The 19,307-nt window shown below is 47.4% G+C and overlaps 1 protein-coding gene across 1 annotated transcript in view; it reads right to left on the bottom strand.

Annotated features, from left to right (window-relative positions):
• Positions 1 to 5,179: 5,179 nt before the first annotated feature.
• The window catches only part of LOC142768746 (uncharacterized), a 37,623-nt gene continuing 23,495 nt past the window's right edge, over positions 5,180 to 19,307 (bottom strand). Inside the window, exon 3 of the mRNA XM_075870746.1 lies at positions 5,180 to 5,457. Coding sequence (XP_075726861.1) covers positions 5,227 to 5,457 — 231 coding nt within the window. The 3' untranslated portion in view covers positions 5,180 to 5,226. The remainder of the gene's footprint in view (positions 5,458 to 19,307) is intronic.

A 19,307-nucleotide genomic window follows, 5' to 3' on the forward strand; every position in this document is an offset into this window, starting at 1 on the left:
CGCGTACAGTGCGTACCACAACTGAGACACCAGACATAGATCCGCGTTTCATCTTTGGAACGCCCGGAGAGGGTTGACGCGGCGATGGAAGCGACAACGCCTCAACAGAAAAATTCGGAAACGTATAGAAGAAATTACACGGGAATACGAAGAGTGCGCAGCGTCCCTCACCAGTAATAACTGGCGACAATTTTGCTACCGCCTCTCAGGCACATTAAGCACAGCTAACACGTGGTCGATTCTACGTTCGCTCACAGACCCCAACACATCAAAGAGAAAAACATTTCAGCAGCTGCACATCTTAATGCACGAGTACCGGGATGATCCTGACTTGCTCCTCACGGAACTAGAACATCAATTCAATCCCATAGGCCCGCCACCACACAATTCCCTGATTACCCGTGTGTGGGTGAGGAGAATGAATTGCTGGATGCCGACATAACCCCGGACGAGGTGCGGGTGGTTCTACAAGACCTACAACGAAACACGGCTCCAGGAGCGGACCAAATTCGATTTTCCACCCTTCGTAACTTGAGTGACGCGGATATCAACCACATTACCCCCATCTTTAATGAATACTAGCGCGAAGGCACACTTCCCCAAGCGTGGCGACATGCTGACAGTACACTTATCCCCAAACCGGGTAAACCTATAAAAGTTGAAAATCTACGGCCCATCTCTCTAACATCATGCATTGGTAAGATAATGGAGCACGTACTCTTGCGGCACCTGCAACCTTTCCTGGAAGAACACTCTATCTTTGCTAACACTCAATTCGGATATCGAGCTCATCTGTCTGCCCAAGATGTCCTTTTACAATTACGGGAGGAAGTCTTAGGACCATCGTCGCGCGCCCAAACGGGACCACTTGTCGCCTTAGATCTGAAAGGGGCGTTCGATAATGTTGCACATGAACTTATCCTTCGCAATGTTGCAGAGTCGCATTGTGGGGCTCGTATGTACAACTATTTCCGCGCATTTCTTCGAGATCGCACAGCTATCATCGGAGTCGGGCCGCATCGATCAGGTACAATCCGCCTTGTAGGGCGTGGGACACCACAGGGCTCTGTTTTTTCCCCCACCCTATTCAATATCGCGCTTGCAGGGCTCCCCCGGCTTCTCGATCAGATCCCCGATGTCGCTCACGCTATTTATGCGGACGACATCACGCGGTTGCGACGGTGCTATCCAAGAGCGACTGCAGCAAGCAGTCGACACTGTCTCTGAGTATGCGAGAAAAGGGGGCTTAAATTGTGCTGCGCAAAAGTCGGAGCTCATAATCATTCGTTCCCGCAGCCCCTCACCTATGCCGCCCATCACTGTACACGTGGATGGTATACCCATACCACAGGTCAGCCGTGCTCGCATCCTAGGCCTACACGTCCAGGCGGATGGCAGGTCTAACTATACTGTTTCCCTTCTATCCCGACAAACTGAGCAAATTCTGGGCATGATCAGGCGGGTCTCTAAAGGGCGCTCGGGTCTTCGAGAAGAGGACCTGCTGCGCTTGGTGGAGGCATGCATCATCAGCCGTCTTACATAACATCTTCCCTTTCAGCGGTTGATCCAAGCGCAACAACTTCGCGTTGATGCCCTCATTCGTAAAGCGACGAAGCTAGCCCATGGCCTAGCGCACTATACTTCCACATAACGTCTCCTTAATTTAGGAACGCATAACACACTAGGAGAACTACTAGAGGCGCATTGGGTCAGTCACCGCCAGCGCCTCTTGCTCACATGTACTGGCCGCTATCTCCTTGCACGGGTAGGGCACTCTGTCTCACCACTTGAACCTAAAGCCCGCCCAACGACCTTATCACCCGCCCTACGTAAGGTACTAAATATTCATCCCTTGCCGCGTAATATGCACCCAGTGCATGACAAAGGACGGCGTAAAGCTCGTGTGCGATACCTTAACCGCATGCTCGAAAACATCCAAGAATCCCAGGCTCTATACACAGACATGGCGCGCACTCAAGAGGGCTATACATCCATAGTGTTGGATGGCACTGAATCTCTGAAGGACTCTGCTGCAATGCGCGGCACTAATGTCACGTACGGAGAAATTCTCGGCGTTGCTTTCGCCATTCGGCACGCCGTTCGTGTCCCAGGGGAAGTGTATATACTGACGGACTCGCAACAGGCATGCCGGGCGTTCTTATCAGGACATGGCATTCCGAGAGCGGCAAAACAAATTCTCAAACAGATCCCGAAAAATGATTCAGTCACACCTTCGAGCATCCACTTAATGTGGACCCCTGGTCATGCTTCGCTGCCGGGCAATGAACGCGCACATGTAGTAGCCCGCGATATTTCCCTCCGGGTGGCCCGGCGTGGTGAAATGACCAGTTCAGGGTGGGGGGATCTCTTGCTGCGTTACGGAGAGATTCTCCGTCATTATAGAAGCGTTCGCTGCACTCACCGTGCGCCACCACCATCCTTCTCGAGAGAGGAAGCAGTGGCACTACGCCAGTTGCAAACCGACACTGTTCCTAATCTTGTCTCCCTGAACAAATCCTGATTCTCCGTCATTATAGAAGCGTTCGCTGCACTCACCGTGCGCCACCACCATCCTTCTCGAGAGAGGAAGCAGTGGCACTACGCCAGTTGCAAACCGACACTGTTCCTAATCTTGTCTCCCTGAACAAATCCTGATTCTCCGTCATTATAGAAGCGTTCGCTGCACTCACCGTGCGCCACCACCATCCTTCTCGAGAGAGGAAGCAGTGGCACTACGCCAGTTGCAAACCGACACTGTTCCTAATCTTGTCTCCCTGAACAAATCCTGGCCACACTGTTATGCCGACAATTGTCCGGGCTGCGGCAGGTCACCCTCCATCTTCCACGTCACTATCGAGTGCACGGCAAACCTTTTCCCTCCTTTACCACCCCTCATCCGCCCACTGCGCAAAAAAGAGCTGTGGGACGATGCCCTCCGCGACAGACCTCCCGAGGTTCTGCGAGCCATCATACAACGGGCTCGACACGTCGCCAGAGTTGTCCTAGGGACCCCGGACTAGGGGTCCCTCCCATGCTTTTTGCTCTACCTACATAGTAAAGATGTTTTGTCTCTCTACTCGGCCAAGAATGCTGTTTTGTACAGTCAACAGGGTAACATACATAAACGCGTCTGTTACCCAGGAAATGCGCGAGGAACACCAGTCCCTCTGTATACGCCGACGGGAGCCGTGTTACGGTACGCAGTCTTTCTCGTTATCCTATCAACAATATTACGCAGCTGAAACACCGACCACGTATGTAATGCAATTTAGAAAAAAAGTTCATTGGTTTTACATACAGTTTCCAATCTCAGTCTTTCTTCCAAGCAGCTGATGTTGCTGAAGACTGGCAGGTCTCCGGTGTCACTTTCAAGGCGGCTATAGCGATTAGAGCCTTACTTCTGCTGATGATCTCATTTGCACGCAGATACCCGGTGATTTATTGTGCGGGAAACAAAATATTTAAGACGCACCAATGAGTGCGTTTCTACCTGCTCGATGAATGCAGATCGTCTGAAGAACACTCACTCATACTCACTTAGAGACTTCGTTATGAACTTGCTGGAACCAAGCGACGCCATCATTATTTACTAGGACAGGAAAAAGAAGTGGCACCAGAAAACCAGAAAACTAGGAACAGCAAAGTACTAAAAACCTACACGGCTGATGCTTCTTAATATTATTGCGAACAATCCTAAACATAATATTTACATCTTTTCTTTTGATATTATTCATTATACTACGCAGTGAGCGAACGTTAGCGTTCGTGGACAACACGCAGAAGCGTAGTAAAAAAGGGCGTGCTAGGGCTTCATAGCATTGGCTGTGCTGTCACAGAAAGTTGTCGCCGAGTATAGTCACTTTATTGCTTTTGCAGCTAATTACGATTAGGTGTATGAGCGCTTTGTAATAGGTGGTCTTTATAAGCATCTACTCATTGCGCAATTCACGTGTTTAGATGGCTGACATGCTTCTATGCTCCCACACTTAATAATACATATGTAACATGCTCTCATAGATTATATTTACAAAAAAATCACAGCATGCCTAGAAGTGAATGATGATGAGTGGAGCGAAGTGTCCACCAGTTGGTTTGTTTTTTAATTCATCCGTTCATTCTTGGTTCCATCCATTTATGCGTCCGTTCGTCCGTGCATCTGTCCATGCGTCTATCTTTACGTCCACGCGTCCGTCCGTGCGTTGGTCCTTCTAGTGAACACTCCAAGTACCAACGTCCTTGCGTGCTTCCGTCCGTGCGTCTGTCCGTCTAGTGAACACTCCAAGTACCAACATCTCGCATCTTTGCACCATACATTCATCATATAGAATAACAACTATCTTGTGGATATTCCAAGAACTAAACGAGAGGTGGCTACCTCTCGTTTACTACGACTGCTACTACTACGACATACCTCAGATCTGCACATCCCACGGCTTAAGGCGCTTCACCCCTAAAAGCCTTGTATGAAGTCTGTTCAAGCATTAGAGCAGTTCTGTGATCAAAATACTTCAATTCCACGCAGACAGCTTGTGTTCCAGTCTCTCTCGAACTGAAGTTTTATTTTATTTTCTCCTTTCTAAATTTTTTCTTCACTGAATTGAACACTTTTCTCTCTTAACAACAAAACTGGAATTTCTGCAAAGCAAGTGCTTCAAGGCTTTCTTGATGAAATGAAATGTTTTAAGCACGGTTACCATTATATGCTGTCTGAGTATCAATCTGTTCTGGCTTCATACTTGCCCCAACTTCGGGGGGAGGGGGAGGGGGGCAGCCAGAACTGACAATTATCCTGCATCGACTGAGCATGCGTGAGTAGGATGTAGTTGTAGACGTCACAGGTTACCACTAGTGATATAAAAAGAAAATTATCATCAAGGAGTAGGTTTCATACCGTTTAAATTCGACAATGGCAGCATTGTAGTTGAATTCCCACCTGTCCAAACAATTCAAGATTTCTAGCCTCACTACAGTGTCTGCTATGTTTACGTTACAGCTTGTGACATCTAACTGTTTCGAGGACGGCTACATGGCACGTTTTTCTTGTACTAGAGAGTATAATGTAAAACTACTATACCTTCTTCTCTACATTCACCAGACGGCTTACAACTTCCAATCATCCGCTAAAAAAAAGAAGCACAAATGGTGAAGCCAGAGAAGCAAAAGCTTTTTTTTTCACACGGTAATACAGTATAAAAAACAGCCATTGAAGGTGGCATTCCTTCCATATCAACGTAAATTAAAATTTACAGACAACGCTAGGCAATCGTAGATCATTGTAGCTTTGGTGTAGCTTGTCCGATAGAAGTTCATCACATCTTTGATATTCTTGAGTCGGTTGAAGCTACCACCTAAGGGTGAAAAGCCGAAACTCACACACGGCGGAATTTGATCGAAGTCTACATCGTAGGCTGCCAAGGCGAAGTTCAGGTTCAGGTTAAATTGCTTGCCGTCACATGCCTGCGAAAAAAAAAGGTTTAACTGGTAGATTGAAGCAATGAATGCGATGGCATCATCATCATCATCATCATCAGCCTGACTACGTCCACTGCAGGACAAAGGCCTCTCCCATGTTCCGCCAGTTAACCCGGTCCTGTGCTTGCTGCTTCCAATTTATACCCGCAAACTTCTTAATCTCATCTGCCCACCTAACCTTCTGTCTCCCCCTAACCCGCTTCCCTTCTCTGGGAATCCAGTCAGTTACCCTTAATGACCAGCGGTTATCCTGTCTACGCGCTACATGCCCTGCCCATGTCCATTTCTTCTTCTTGATTTCAGATATGATATCCATAACCCCTGTTTGTTCCCTAATCCACTCTGCTCTCTTCTTGTCTCTTAAGGTTACACCTACCATTTTTCTTTCCATTGCTCGCTGCGTCGTCCTCAATTTAAGCTGAACCCTTTTTGTAAGTCTCCAGGTTTCTGCTCCGTAGCTAAGTACCGGCAAGATACAGCTGTTATATACCTTCCTCTTGAGGGATAGTGGCAATCTACCTGTCATAATTTGAGAGTGCTTGCCGAATGTGCTCCACCCCATTCTTATTCTTCTAGTTACTTCAATCTCGTGGTTCGGCTCTGCGGTTATTACCTGCCCTAAGTAGACATAGTCTTTTACAACTTCAAGTGCACTATTACCTATCTCGAAGCGCTGCTCTTTGCCGAGGTTGTTGTACATTACTTTCGTTTTCTGCAGATTAATTTTAAGACCCACTTTTCTGCTCTCCTTGTCTAACTCCGTAATCATGAGTTGCAATTCGTACCCCGAGTTACTCAGCAATGCAATGTCATCGGCGAAGCGCAGGTTACTAAGGTATCCTCCATTGACTCTTATCCCTAACTGTTCCCATTCTAGGCTTCTGAAAACCTCCTGTAAGCACGCGGTAAACAGCATTGGGGAAATTGTGTCCCCCTGCCTTACACCCTTCTTGATTGGTATTCTGTTGCTTTCTCTATGAAGCACTATGGTAGCAGTTGATCCCCTGTAGATTTCTTCCAGAATGTTTATATATACTTCATCTACGCCCTGATTCCGCAGTGTTTGCATGACGGCTGATATTTCTACTGAATCAAACGCCTTCTCGTAATCTATGAAGGCTATGTATAGTGGTTGGTTATACTCTGAGCATTTCTCTATAACCTGATTGATAGTATGAATGTGGTCAATTGTTGAGTAGCCTGTTCGAAATCCTGCTTGTTCCTTTGGTTGATTGAATTCTAATGTTTTCTTTACTCTGTTAGCAATTACCTTTGTAAATAGCTTGTATACTACAGAGAGCAAGCTGATCGGCCTGTAATTCTTCAAGTCCTTGTCATCTCCTTTCTTATGTATTAAGATGATGTTAGCGTTCTTCCAAGACTCTGGTACTCTTCCCGCCAGGAGACACCTCGTAAACAGGGTGGCTAGTTTTTCTAACACAATCTGTCCTCCATCTTTCAGCAGATCTGATGTTACCTGATCCTCACCAGCAGCTTTGCCCCTTTGCGATGGCAACAAGCTACAATATTCGACAATGAACGGTACGCAACTTGATACTTGCTCATCGTCACCCAAGCGCTAACGACGCACTCGGGCGACGTCCCACCGCATCGTCCCACAGCTCTTTGGTGCAAAATGGGCACAGGATAGCGGGAAGCGGGGGAAATAATTTTGTAGCGCACTCCTCCGTCTCATTAAATACTGTTGGGGAGCTGGCGCAGCATGGGCAAAAGTTTATGTAGCAGCCACGCTTAAATTTCGGCATAGAGAGGAGGCTGGGGAACGTATGCGTTTGGAGTTGGCGGAATGCCACGTTTTCTTCTCGTGAGAATGACGGTGAGGGCGGGTGCATGGTGTGCCTAATTCTTGTGTAATATGCCAATATAGCTCGATATGTGAGTGGAGGGCCCACTTTATCTGGACTTCAAAACTCGCTATACCGGGCGGCTCGGTAAGTAACTTCTCGAGCGACCGCGTAAGCGCGATCATTACCCGGCATGGAGGCGTGATCAGGAGTAAAGAGCAAGCGGATACGTTGTGGGCTGGATGTGTCGATGTTTGGTGCCTTCAGCAGGATGTGGAGGGCCGCCTTGGAAAAACCGCGTTCCATCAAAAAGGCTCGGCATGCATGTTGCAAAACGGTTGTTATATAAACTTGCCAAAGAATGTCAACAGCATGGCGGACAGCGAGCGCAACATCAAGTACTTTGCCGTCTACAGAAGTAGACCTCTGCAAAGAGGCAGCTGTAAGTTTTGGTACACTGCCATTCAGCACCAGCGCGGTATATTTGTTGCGGCATCGTGAAGAATCGGAGTATTATTTATTCGCTTCAGCGATGTCACTGAGCATGCCCATCAGGTACCCAATATGGACGTGCTGGCATCCGGCGTTATGCTCAGGACTAATGTTCCGGGGGAGCGGATACACCTTCAAAGTTTGACGTACCTAAAGTGGGACTCTGATACCGGTGTCTTTGACGTGATTGTGCAAGACTGGGTATCCCAGTCGAGAAAGCACGTGCAGCCCAGTGGGAGTAGCAATATCCCTTGCCTTTGGCTGGTCCATTGAGCTTCTAATAGTTCAAACAGGGTGTTATGGGTCTCTAGGGCTAATATTCTAGTCGTGTCAGTGTACTGTGGAAGGCCATGGGCGAACTTGGTCGCCTTTCGCAGAATTAGGTCGACCCATGCCTGCTCCGCTTGAGTAAGTTAGTAGAAAGGAAGATAAAATGTGATACGACTGATTATGCAGGCCTGCACCAGCCGCAGCTGGTCAGGTCCTCGCAGTCTCGCGCGCCTGTTTGATACCCGTCGGATTAAGGCAAGAATCTGTTCAGTTTGTCGGGACAAAGAAGAAAAAAGTGTAGTCCGCCCTTCCGTTGGTTTGAACGTGCAAGCCAAGTATTCGAGCGCGCTCCGCCTGAAGAGGCAACGCCATTCACGTGCACAACGATCTGGGGTAGCAGCGTTATGCTACGCGCTCGGATATTAACCAGCACGCACTTTTAAAGGGAACAAGTCAAGCTGCATTGTCGTGCGTAGGTGGTAACGACGTCCGCTGCCCTATGGAGGCGGTCCTGATTAGCCCCGTCTGAGCCTCGCAGCATTCAGATCGTTATGTAATTTGCGTAAATTGCATGGGTGACATCGGGGATCTGATCGAGCTGCTTTAGTTTTGCCAGGGCAATATTAAACAGGATGACGAACAGAGCTGGCCCTTGAGGAGTGCCGCGACCTGTAAGGCGAATCGTGTCCCAATGGTGTGGCCCTATCCCAAATACCAGCTGTTCTATCACACAGTTTGGAACGAATGTAACTATATATGCGGCTGCTGCAATGGTATTCTGTGAAATTCTGTGGGATAAATCCATATGCCACGTTATCAAATGTTCCTTTTAAATCAAGCGCGAGATAAGTCTTTTCTGGGCACGCGACGGAGGGCCCAAAACCTCATTCATTAGCTGCAGAAGCACGTTCTGCGTAGAGAGATGTGCCCGAAATGCAAACTGTGAGTGCAAAAAGAATGACTGTCACTCGAGAAATGGCTGCGGATGGATTAAAAGCAGGGCGCTCAAGAAGAACGCCTCATTTTTCACCTGAGGAACGCGAACTAACTGCTGTCACGGGTGCTACTTCTCCGTCTCTGATCAGCTAAGCTGCCAGTGGCGACTGTACCAGCACCTCTTTGTTGAATGTTGCCGCGTGTGATGTGACCACTCTACGCAGCTCGCGGCCTTCGGCATTCAAAGCATTGCTTGTCCAGCGTTCTACATTGCAAATGTGTTCTGCAATAGCCACTTTTTGTTGCGCGTCTAAGCAGCAGTTCACACAAGATCTATGACCGCCCAACAGGTGATACTGAACCAACGCCTCCTAAAAATATTATGCCTGGGACGTGAGCCGCGAACGCGCTACCCTACCCTCTGAATTTACCCTCATCCTTCGGTACGAAAGCGAGCGTCTCCGACGGCAGCCCCCTGCAAACACAACAATGCTCCATCAGTTGCCTCCAAGAAGCCGTGATGTCACGTGATAGAGCGGTACGGTTATGTCACGTGACTGAGGGTACGGAGTTGAGTGGTCTCACACATCACCCGGTCGCTGCACAAGGCAGGAGGCATGGCCTCCGAGATTGCGTGCTGGCAGAAGGCATAGTTTCTCCAACAGCCGTTAACGAATGAACAAGCCGAAGCACCTCCAAGATCTGTGCACCATCATCGGCGAATATTCGCTGTTAGCTTCCCGAATCATGATTTGTACGTGACAGAATATTTAACGTAGCAGGTGGTGGTGCCAGCGTTCGCAAGCTCGAATGGCGTTTATGCTATTGAAAAACTTCTCTTCTAATATATATATATATATATATATATATATATATATATATATATATATATATATATACTGACTTGGGAAAGCAGTGATTGCCGGTGGTAGAGACTGATGATTATGGTATAAGCATGGGGTATGAGCTAGGCCACGTCTCCCTATATGTTTTGCCATAGAAAATTCGCAAGGCAATGACCTATGGCGCCATCTCTGATTGCGAAGCGCGACTGTATGCATGAGCTGTAGCCGCTGAACTGCTCGAGTATCTTCGTCCGTACTGGCTGTCCGCCTACTACCTGGCGTCGCTATTAAACACTCTTTTGCAATGTGGTGGAAGTGTGCTAGGTACACAAATCTGGAACTTCAAACATGGAAGCTGCCCACTGCAGCAGCAATGCCTCATCAGACCATTGAGCAAGGCGCCACCCAGCAGTGCACAGCCCAATATCAACTGGTCATTGTGCCTACCACTCTGCGCCATTGCGATCCCCCTTCTTCAGCGGCACCGAGGACCAAGATGTGGATGACTGGCTTCATCTGTTTGAAAAAGTGAGTGCCGCCAACAAGTGGGACGACCTCTCGAAATTGAAGTATGTCCCATTTTATCTCCAAGACGTCGCCAACCTGTGGTTCACAAACCATCGTGCTGAATTTGTCACTTGGGCCGCTTTCAAGACCACCCTTCTAGTTGTGTTTAATAACCCCGCAGTGCTCAAGCTGCGTGCTGAACTGCGCCTACCCGGATGGGCGCAAAGGTAGGGCGAAAGCTTCCCAAGCTATATTGAAAGAGCCGGCGCTTTAACCCTGAGATGACCAAACAAGACAAGATCAGGCATATCTTGAAAGGCATAGATGATGATGATGCCTTTCAAATGTTGCTGGCGAAGTGCACATGTACCGTATCCGAATTTGTGACCTTTTGCCAGAGCTTGAAAAAGATTTGCAAACAACGTGCATCAGTTTGGAGGTCAACGACAGCAGACGACTCTCTCGCTGCCCTGGCCGTCGGCGGTGATAGCATCCTGCTGGAGCAGATAAAAGAATAGGTACGAGAAGAGTACCCACGATCGCTTTCGTGTCTCTCGTATCTGCCAACCACCGAAACACCAACAAACCGTCTTACGCCGACCATCAGACAGGCTATTCAAAAGCAGGTCTCCTAAACGTTGCCATTACGTACGTCTGCCTCTCCAACAGCACCTGTTGCCGCGTCCCTGACTTATGCGGCCATCGCGGCAATGCCTCCGCCTCATCTGCCATTATATATTCCCCAACCCATCTGAGCCCCCACCGCGTCGTTTTCAGTAACACAGCAGCACTTCGAAAATCCTTGGCGCACTGCTGACAACCGGCCCACATGTTACTGTTGCAGATTTTGCACGTCTATGTCGTCCGCGCTTCGCAGTGAACGCACCAAGAGAGCCTGACTACTCGTTTTAGCCTCAATACCACGTACCTCAAGTACCTCCGGAAGTTTACGAACGTGGCGCTCAAGCTGCTTCCGGCACCCGAACCTTCACTTCGCGACGTTCTACTTCCCGCTCGCCTTCCCCCTCAACAAGTCGTCGTTCTGTATCACCTATGCGTCAACAACCCACCTTTATTGAGACGGAAAATTAACTGCTGCAGCTCCGGAGACACGAGCTTCGTCATCGTCTAATCGTTTAAGTCCTCGCCTGTCCCCCGCCATTCTTATTGATGTAATCGTCGAAGATGTACGAATATTTGCACTCATCGATACCAGTGCCGTGATATCTGTGATAGTTCAAAGACTCTGCCGCTCTTTTTGTAAAGCGATGATGCGTTCTCCCGTGGTTTCTCTTATCACTGCGAGATCCCAACAAATTGAGCCCATTGCGGCGTGTACAGCAAAAGTGGTATTCAAGACGTGTTGTACACCATTGAATTTCGCGTGTTGGCTTCATGTTGGCATGATGTCATCCTTGGATGGGATTTCTTATCACGTCATCACTCCGTCTTAGACTGCGCTTGGGCCGAAGTGGAGCTGTTACCGTTTCGTGATACGCCTTTTGTTGATGCGGCCGTATCTAAAGTGGCTAACGTTGTCGTCGCAACGGACATTGACCTTCCTTCTTTCAGGGCCAAGTTTGTTCCTGCCTACTGTTCTTTATTTTCTGACGCTATCGTCCTATTCACGCCATCTGACATCTTCGGTAGCCGCCACCACACATCGCTGCCAGTCGCCGTTTTAGCACTTTGTCAAGACACTACTGGAATATTTATTTCCAATCTAAGCTTGTGCGCCTCAGTTTGCGCCGCAACTAGACGCTCGGCCTCATTCAGCCTATCAATGAAGGTATTCTCGTGCCTGCCGATTTCTTCGACATCAAGCCGAATATGGAGCTTAACGCGTTGTTTCTTCGCCTTGCCTAATACAGCGTGTCTTCCGATGCATTTCACCGTTCATAATGACAGCCATCTCGCCCCGGCTCAACGAGAGCAACTTGTTACCCTGTTGCACGAATGCTGGCGTTTGTTTGACTTTCCCAAAGTGGTGCTAGGAAGAACGAACACCGTTGCTCACACAATTGACACGGATAGAGTACTCCTTGCGCCAGCGCCGCTATCGAGTGTCACCGGCGGAACATCGCGTAATCACAAAACAAGTAGACGGCATGCTACAGCGCGGAGTTATCAAGTCTTCTTGTAGTCCGTGGTCTTCTCCAGTTGTACTCGTCAAAAAAAAGATGGTTGGATCCGGTTCTACGTAGACTACAGGCACCTAAACAACATTACGAGGAAAGACGTTTACCCTCGTCCCCGCATAGACGACGCTCTCGATTGTTTCCAATGTGCGGAAATCTTTTACTCGCTTTACCTCCGCTCAGGTTATTGGCAGGTTCCAATGGCTGAGTCTGATGATTCGAAAACAGTGTTCATCACACCAGAATGAATTTACCGTAATGCTCTATGAACTAACTGTAATGCCATTCGCACTTTGCTATCCACCCGCCAAATTCGAGCAAATGATGGACAGAATTTCATGTAGCCTCAAAGGGAACATATGCTTATGCTATCTCGACGACGTTGTTGTCTTTTCACCCGATTTCACTTCGCATCTCATTCGTCTGCGTAAGATTTACAGTGCCTTACAAACGCAAGGCTTCAGCCTAATCTGAAGAAATGTCACATAAGGGCTGAACAACTCACCATATACTTGGTCATGTCGTCTCGAAAGCCGGCATCCTTATCGACCCTGACAAGCTTCAATTAGTGCGTTCCGCCGTGGTGGTCTAGTGGCTAAGGTACTCGGCTGCTGACCCGCAGGTCACGGGTTGAAATCACGGCTGCGGCGGCTGCATTTCTGATGGAGGCGGTAATGTTGTAGGCCCGTGTGCTCAGATTTGGGTGCACGTTAAAGAACTCAAGGTGGTCAAAATTTCCGGAGCCCTCCACTACGGCGTCTCTCACAATCATAGGGTGGTTCTGGGACGTTAAACCCTACAAATCAGTCAATCAATCAAATCATGAAGCTTCATGCTGTGGCCGAATTTCATAAGCTCATCACACTTAAGGAACTATGGAGCTTTGTGGGCCTGTGTTCCTGTTTCAAGCAATTTTTCGGAACTTTGCTTCTATCATCGCTCCGCTCACCAAACTCCTTGCTGGTCCTGCAGATCTTTTGAATTCGACAGCAGCCTGTGACAAATCCTTCGCAACACTGCGCCAACTTCTTACCTCACCACCAGTACTGCGTCATTACGACTCCAATGCGCCGACCGTAGTACACAAGGATGCAAGTGGCATCAACTTTAGCGCAGTACCCACGCAACCCAAACCAGGTTTTACGGAGTATGTGATTGCCTATGTCAGTCGCACCATCACTAAAGCAGAAGCCATCTATTCTGTTACCAAAAAAGAGTGCCTCGCCATTGTGTGGGTGTTAAGGAAGTTTCGCCCCTATTTGTACGGTCAAACTTTTATTTGGTAGCAGACCATCACGCACTTAGTTGGTTGGTTTCACTGAAAGATCCTTCTGGTCATCGCCTCGGACGTTGGGCACAACACCTCCAGCAATTGAACGTACGCGTCATCTACTGATCGGGGAAAAGCACCCTGACGCAGATGCGCTTTCACGATCACCCACGAAATCTGATGAATCGGAAATATCGGCGCTTGACCTTCCGCTCTCTGCCGTCAGTGTCGCAGACATGCCATCTGAACAGCGGAAGGGCGCTTGGATTGCCTCTCGGTTGAATATGCTCTCTTACACATCAACTTCAGGTTACCCGCGTGCTCTTAGCCGCCAAGCAACGCATTTGGCCATACAGCATGGCCTGCTTTACCGTCGCAACTATCAAGTGGTGGGTCGTAAATGGCTGCTAGTCATACCCAGACATATGCGATCTGATATCTGCGAATATTTTAACATCAGCACGCACATTCCGGGGTGCTAAAGACGTATGAGCGGATACGCCAACGTTACTACTTGTGGGGTATGTAAGCAAACACATTCGCTCATGTTCCCTGTGTCAGCAGCGCAAGACATTTCTTCATTCACCTGGTCAACTGCAGCCTTTACCGTGTCCTGCACGCCCATTTAACCGTGTTGGGATTGACCTATACGGCCAGCTACAGTGCTTTGTTGATGGTAATCGATGGGTGATTGTGGCTGCCGACCATCTGAAACGGGTACGCCGAAACGGCAGCGCTACGTTCGGCTGGTGCTCATGACGTTGCAACCTTCGTTTTGCATCGTTTCGTTATCCGTCATGGGGCACCACGGGAGTGACTGAGTGCCAGAGGTCGTTTATTTTTGTCCGAAGCTCTGCAGTAGCTCCTACATTCATGCAGTATGGTACACCGCACATCAACAACTTACCACCCTCAGACGAACAGCCTAACGGAACGTTTCAATGGAACCCTGGGAGACATGCTAGCTATGTATCTTGATTCCGACCACTTCAATTGGGACGTCTTTCTTCCTTTCGTGACGTACGCTTACAAAACGGCGATTCCATCAACAACAGGATTTTCTCCATTTTTTTATGTGGTCGTGACCCATGCAGCACACTCGACGCAATTCCGCCATGCAATTCTGATGCCTTCGAGTTCAGCCCAGTTTCTGGTATAGCCCAACATGCCGAAGAGTGTCGTCAGCTTGCACAGTCCTTCACAGCTGATAATAAAAGCCCTCCAAAAAGATCACCACGACCAGAATCTCGTTCAGGACACTTTTCCACATCGGTTATCTCGTGTGGCTCCTACTGCCTCGCCACTCTCCTGGACCGACTCCTTAGTTTGCACCGAAGTATACTGGCCCTTACCGCATCATACAGCGCCCTTCTTCTGTCACCTATGTGATTGAACCACTGAAGCCGTCCATGTAGAAGCGCCGCCTTGGTTGTGAGACGGTCCACGCTAGTCGCCTCAAATCCTGCTATGACCCTCCTGTTCTGTCGTCACCTGGAGTCGCCAGGATGGCTCGTCTTCATCACCGGGTAATTTTAGTAGGGGATTCGCAAGACAATGAGCAGTGGGACCATCTCTGAGTGCGAAGTGCGAGCGTTTGGACGCTAGACTACTCGAGTATATGTGTCCGTACCTGCTGTCTGCCTATACCTGGCGTTGTTATTAAACTCCCTTACAATATATATATATATATATATATATATATATATATATATATATATATATATATATATATATATATATATATATCACACCTGAAAGACTTACTGGTCAGCGCGAACCTGAGAGACTTACAAGTCAGGGCGAAAACACACAAATCCGACCACCATCAGGGCTGTAGACCGTGCGGGAAACCTCGCTGCAGGGTGTGCACACACATGGTGACCACAGATACGGCCGAAGCCTCCTGTTCAGACTATGTGTACAAAATTAAAGACGACCTTAACTGTGACTCAGCCAATGTGGTATACAAAATTCGCTGTGAGGTGTGCAAACAGGAATAAATTGGACACACGGAAACCGCGTTCCGTTTGCGTTTCAACAACCACAGGGCACACGTAAAGGGCCTTCCCAATTTGCCGTTCTCCAAACATATCAATCTTCCTGGTCACTCTTTCGAATGCGTAAGTGTCATACAATCCGGCTTCCAGAACACACGGGAGCGCGAACAGCGGGAGTCATACTTTATAAAGAAATTCAGATCACTTACCCACGGAATCAACGAGTGCCCTGGGCGACTGACGTGCCTCCGCGACGTTTCGTGAAACACAGAAATTGAATTACTCAATTATTTATTTATACATACGTGAAATCGCACACGCAAGTTGGTCAATATAGCGCGTGAAACTAAACGAATTCGATGCTACATGAACCAAACGGCGTGTGTTAGTATTATTAGACTTTATTTTCATTTCTGAGTACTTTTTAAGTATTATTTATTTTTATATATTTTTTGTTTACGTTTTTGTTTGTTGATCTTTTACAAGAATACCCATTCATTTATTTTCAGTATGACTGGCTGTACATTTTTTTGCAAGAGAGGGCAGGTGGAGGGAGGGGGAGAGGGCACATTAGCTTTCCAACGTGGCCATTATTTCCGAAAGCTGGAGCGGGTCGTATGCTTCTTGTGTGTGTGTGTGTGTGTGTGTGTGTGTGTGTGTGTGCGTGTGCGTGTGCGTGTGCGTGTGCGTGTGTGTGTGTGTGTGTGTGTGTGTGTGTGTGTGTGTGTGTGTGTGTGTGTGTGGCCTGATGCCGCGGGCCAGCCGCCGAACCACGTGAACCTAAACTCGATCCATGTGTGGGATTCGAGTAAGCGGCAACATGTTCCACATTTTTCTGTTTTTCTTGGTCGCCTTCGCTGGCGGCGCGTCTTACCTATACCCAGTAACAATGCCAGAATTACCCGCTCGTTTCCGGCGGCTCTCCGTCGCTCCTTTCTAGTTCCTCTCCTTCTTCTGCTTCTTGTTGTCTGTTGCTACCTCGTTCGCCCCCATTTGTCTTTTTTTTGAAGGGTCTTTAAACTGTGAGGGTGACCCTCTGCTACGGGAACTTGTATCATTTCACTTACATCCTCAGAAGAAGGCTGGTCCACCAGCCGAAACTGTTAGGAATAAATATTTTATTGTTTTGTTTCCTATACTGCACTATTCTCGAAGTTTTTAACTATATATATATATATATATATATATATATATATATATATATATATATATATTTATATATATATATATATATATATATATATATATGATGTTTTTCCAATGGTCCAAACGTACTTTGGAAGAGAAGACACAACTTAATGACAGTTTTTTGTCCTTAAGCTCACAAGGAGAAAGAACTGTCCGTACAAGTGAGTCTCATCTCAGCCAGGAAGACATTATCGATCTCTAGAAGTATGGTAATCAGATAGCAGCCGTGACAAAAGAGCGGAAGTGTCGCAAGTTAGAGCGGGATGGGTTATCTGAGACAATTACTACACATACACCTATACCAGCGACACCGATAGATATCAACCGGAATGTGGAAACGGCACCTCCGAGTGTAATTAATCTTTCTTCAGCACAGCTATCTGCGACCGAAATCAGACTGCTTTCAAAGGGCCTCACATTTGGATCGGCTAGTGAAAAATTAATGAATTCTAGTTGTATCAGAATTTCGATAACTTTGCGAGAAATATGCACCTACGGGAGTACTTCTTTGACCAGGAACCGAGCTAAATAGCATTCCCTGGTTTTTCAGCAAAAACATGGCCACCACCTAAGCAAGACAGACATCTTGGCATGTATTTATCTGCAATACAAAGAGACATCATATCGACTTGTTCAAAAACAAGGCGCTATGGAAACAACCACTATCAGTATATACCTCTAGCAGTATATCGGTCAGGCTGGTAGGGCGTTCAGACTACGTTTAAAGAACCACAAAGCTCAAGCACGTACACTGCCAAATCTCCCTTCTTTCAAGCGTCTGAATTCGCCAGAACACTCATTCGATAAAATACGAGTCACCCTCCACAGGTCTGGCTTCCGCAGGGTTCGTGAACAGAAACAAAAGGAGTCGTACTTTATCCATAACTTTCAAACACTAATACATGGCATCAATGCAAGCATCTGCAACCTATCGTTCCTTAAGGCCTGCAAAGGTGAGACGAGACACGAATTGAGTCTGACATAATCAATACATTACTTTACGACATGCTCAAAGCAAGTGCCCAATAGTTAGCTGGAGGAATAGACCAACCAAATATGTTTTCGTGTTCTGTTCGCTTATGTATTTTCCTTTTATGGCTTTTCGTTAATTTTATGTTATTTTTGATTTCTTTTTAATATAACCTATATTTATTATAATATTACTATTTTTATTTTGTATGGCTGTTTTGTCGGTTTGCGTTTCTCTCAGTTACTAGATTTGTGCACATATCTCTCGCACAATATCGCTGGTTCCTTTCGGTCTTGTTATTGTTTGTTCCATTTTCACATTTCACATTTCTTTCTATTTTCGGCCATTCCGTTACTTATGTGTGCCCTATTATTCCTAAGTGAGAGAACCCAACCACTGTCAGCCGTTTTCAATCAAGGGCGCTTAGGGGAGTGGTACACACAGGCTGGACACATGCACGCTGTCATTTTACCAACATGTGTCTTCCGGCCAGAAATTCAGCCAGTGCTTTACAAACGACTTCATGTGTTTTCACCATCTTTGTCCCAACGTCTGCCCCCACCCCCACCCCGCACACACACACACATATGGAACGTTTCAGTGTGTTCTCAGCAAAAACAAAACACCTGTTTCGCCTTTTTCCTAGATTACAACAGAGGGGGCTGCCTTGGGGGCTTTCGCTGCCGGAGTCGCCCCTTAGAAGTGGGGCAACTTGGCCTAGTTGGTATGACATGGCGATAGTTATAGCGCGAGAACAGAATGACGACACAGACACAAGAAGTACACGGAAGAAAAGCACGCGCACTGCGAAATCTTCCTTTGTCCAAGCATCTGCATTTGCCAGAACACTCATTCAATAAAATACGAGACACCTTCCTCCAATCCTTCGTGTACTTTTTGTCTCTGTGTCAACTTTCTGTTTCGCGCAATAACTGATGTCGCCCCTTTCGCTACACGTAATTGCCTGCCACCCAAGCTCACCAACAATCTCCTTCCACGACCTTCAATGGTGCGTCCTGTAAGCTGCCATATCCCTCTCATTTTTCTTTCTCTCTTCTTCCCTTTTTTGGGGGATATTCCTTTGAATTTTTAGTTCTTTTATTCGGCTTCTGCTGTCTCTATTAATTATGTTTTTCCCCACCGTGCGACACCTGCCCCACTCCAAATGGGACCTATCTTACCCCTTCTCTCTTTTGATTGCTCCAGCCAATGAGAGAAGAACTGTATGGCACAGCATATGTCACCACTGTGAAATATTACTAATTTGTCGCTCTCTCCCGTTTCATTCTTGGACCATCATGTTGCTGCGGCATGTTCACATAGCTTCGCACTTATTCGCAAACCCTGACGGAGACAGGTCCACTGGTTGAAATAATTGGAAATAAAATTAAGACAAAAGCTGAGTTGTGGCTCTTCT

The sequence above is a fragment of the Rhipicephalus microplus genome, chromosome 8, assembly GCF_043290135.1.
Source record: "Rhipicephalus microplus isolate Deutch F79 chromosome 8, USDA_Rmic, whole genome shotgun sequence".
Lineage (NCBI taxonomy): Eukaryota > Metazoa > Arthropoda > Arachnida > Ixodida > Ixodidae > Rhipicephalus > Rhipicephalus microplus.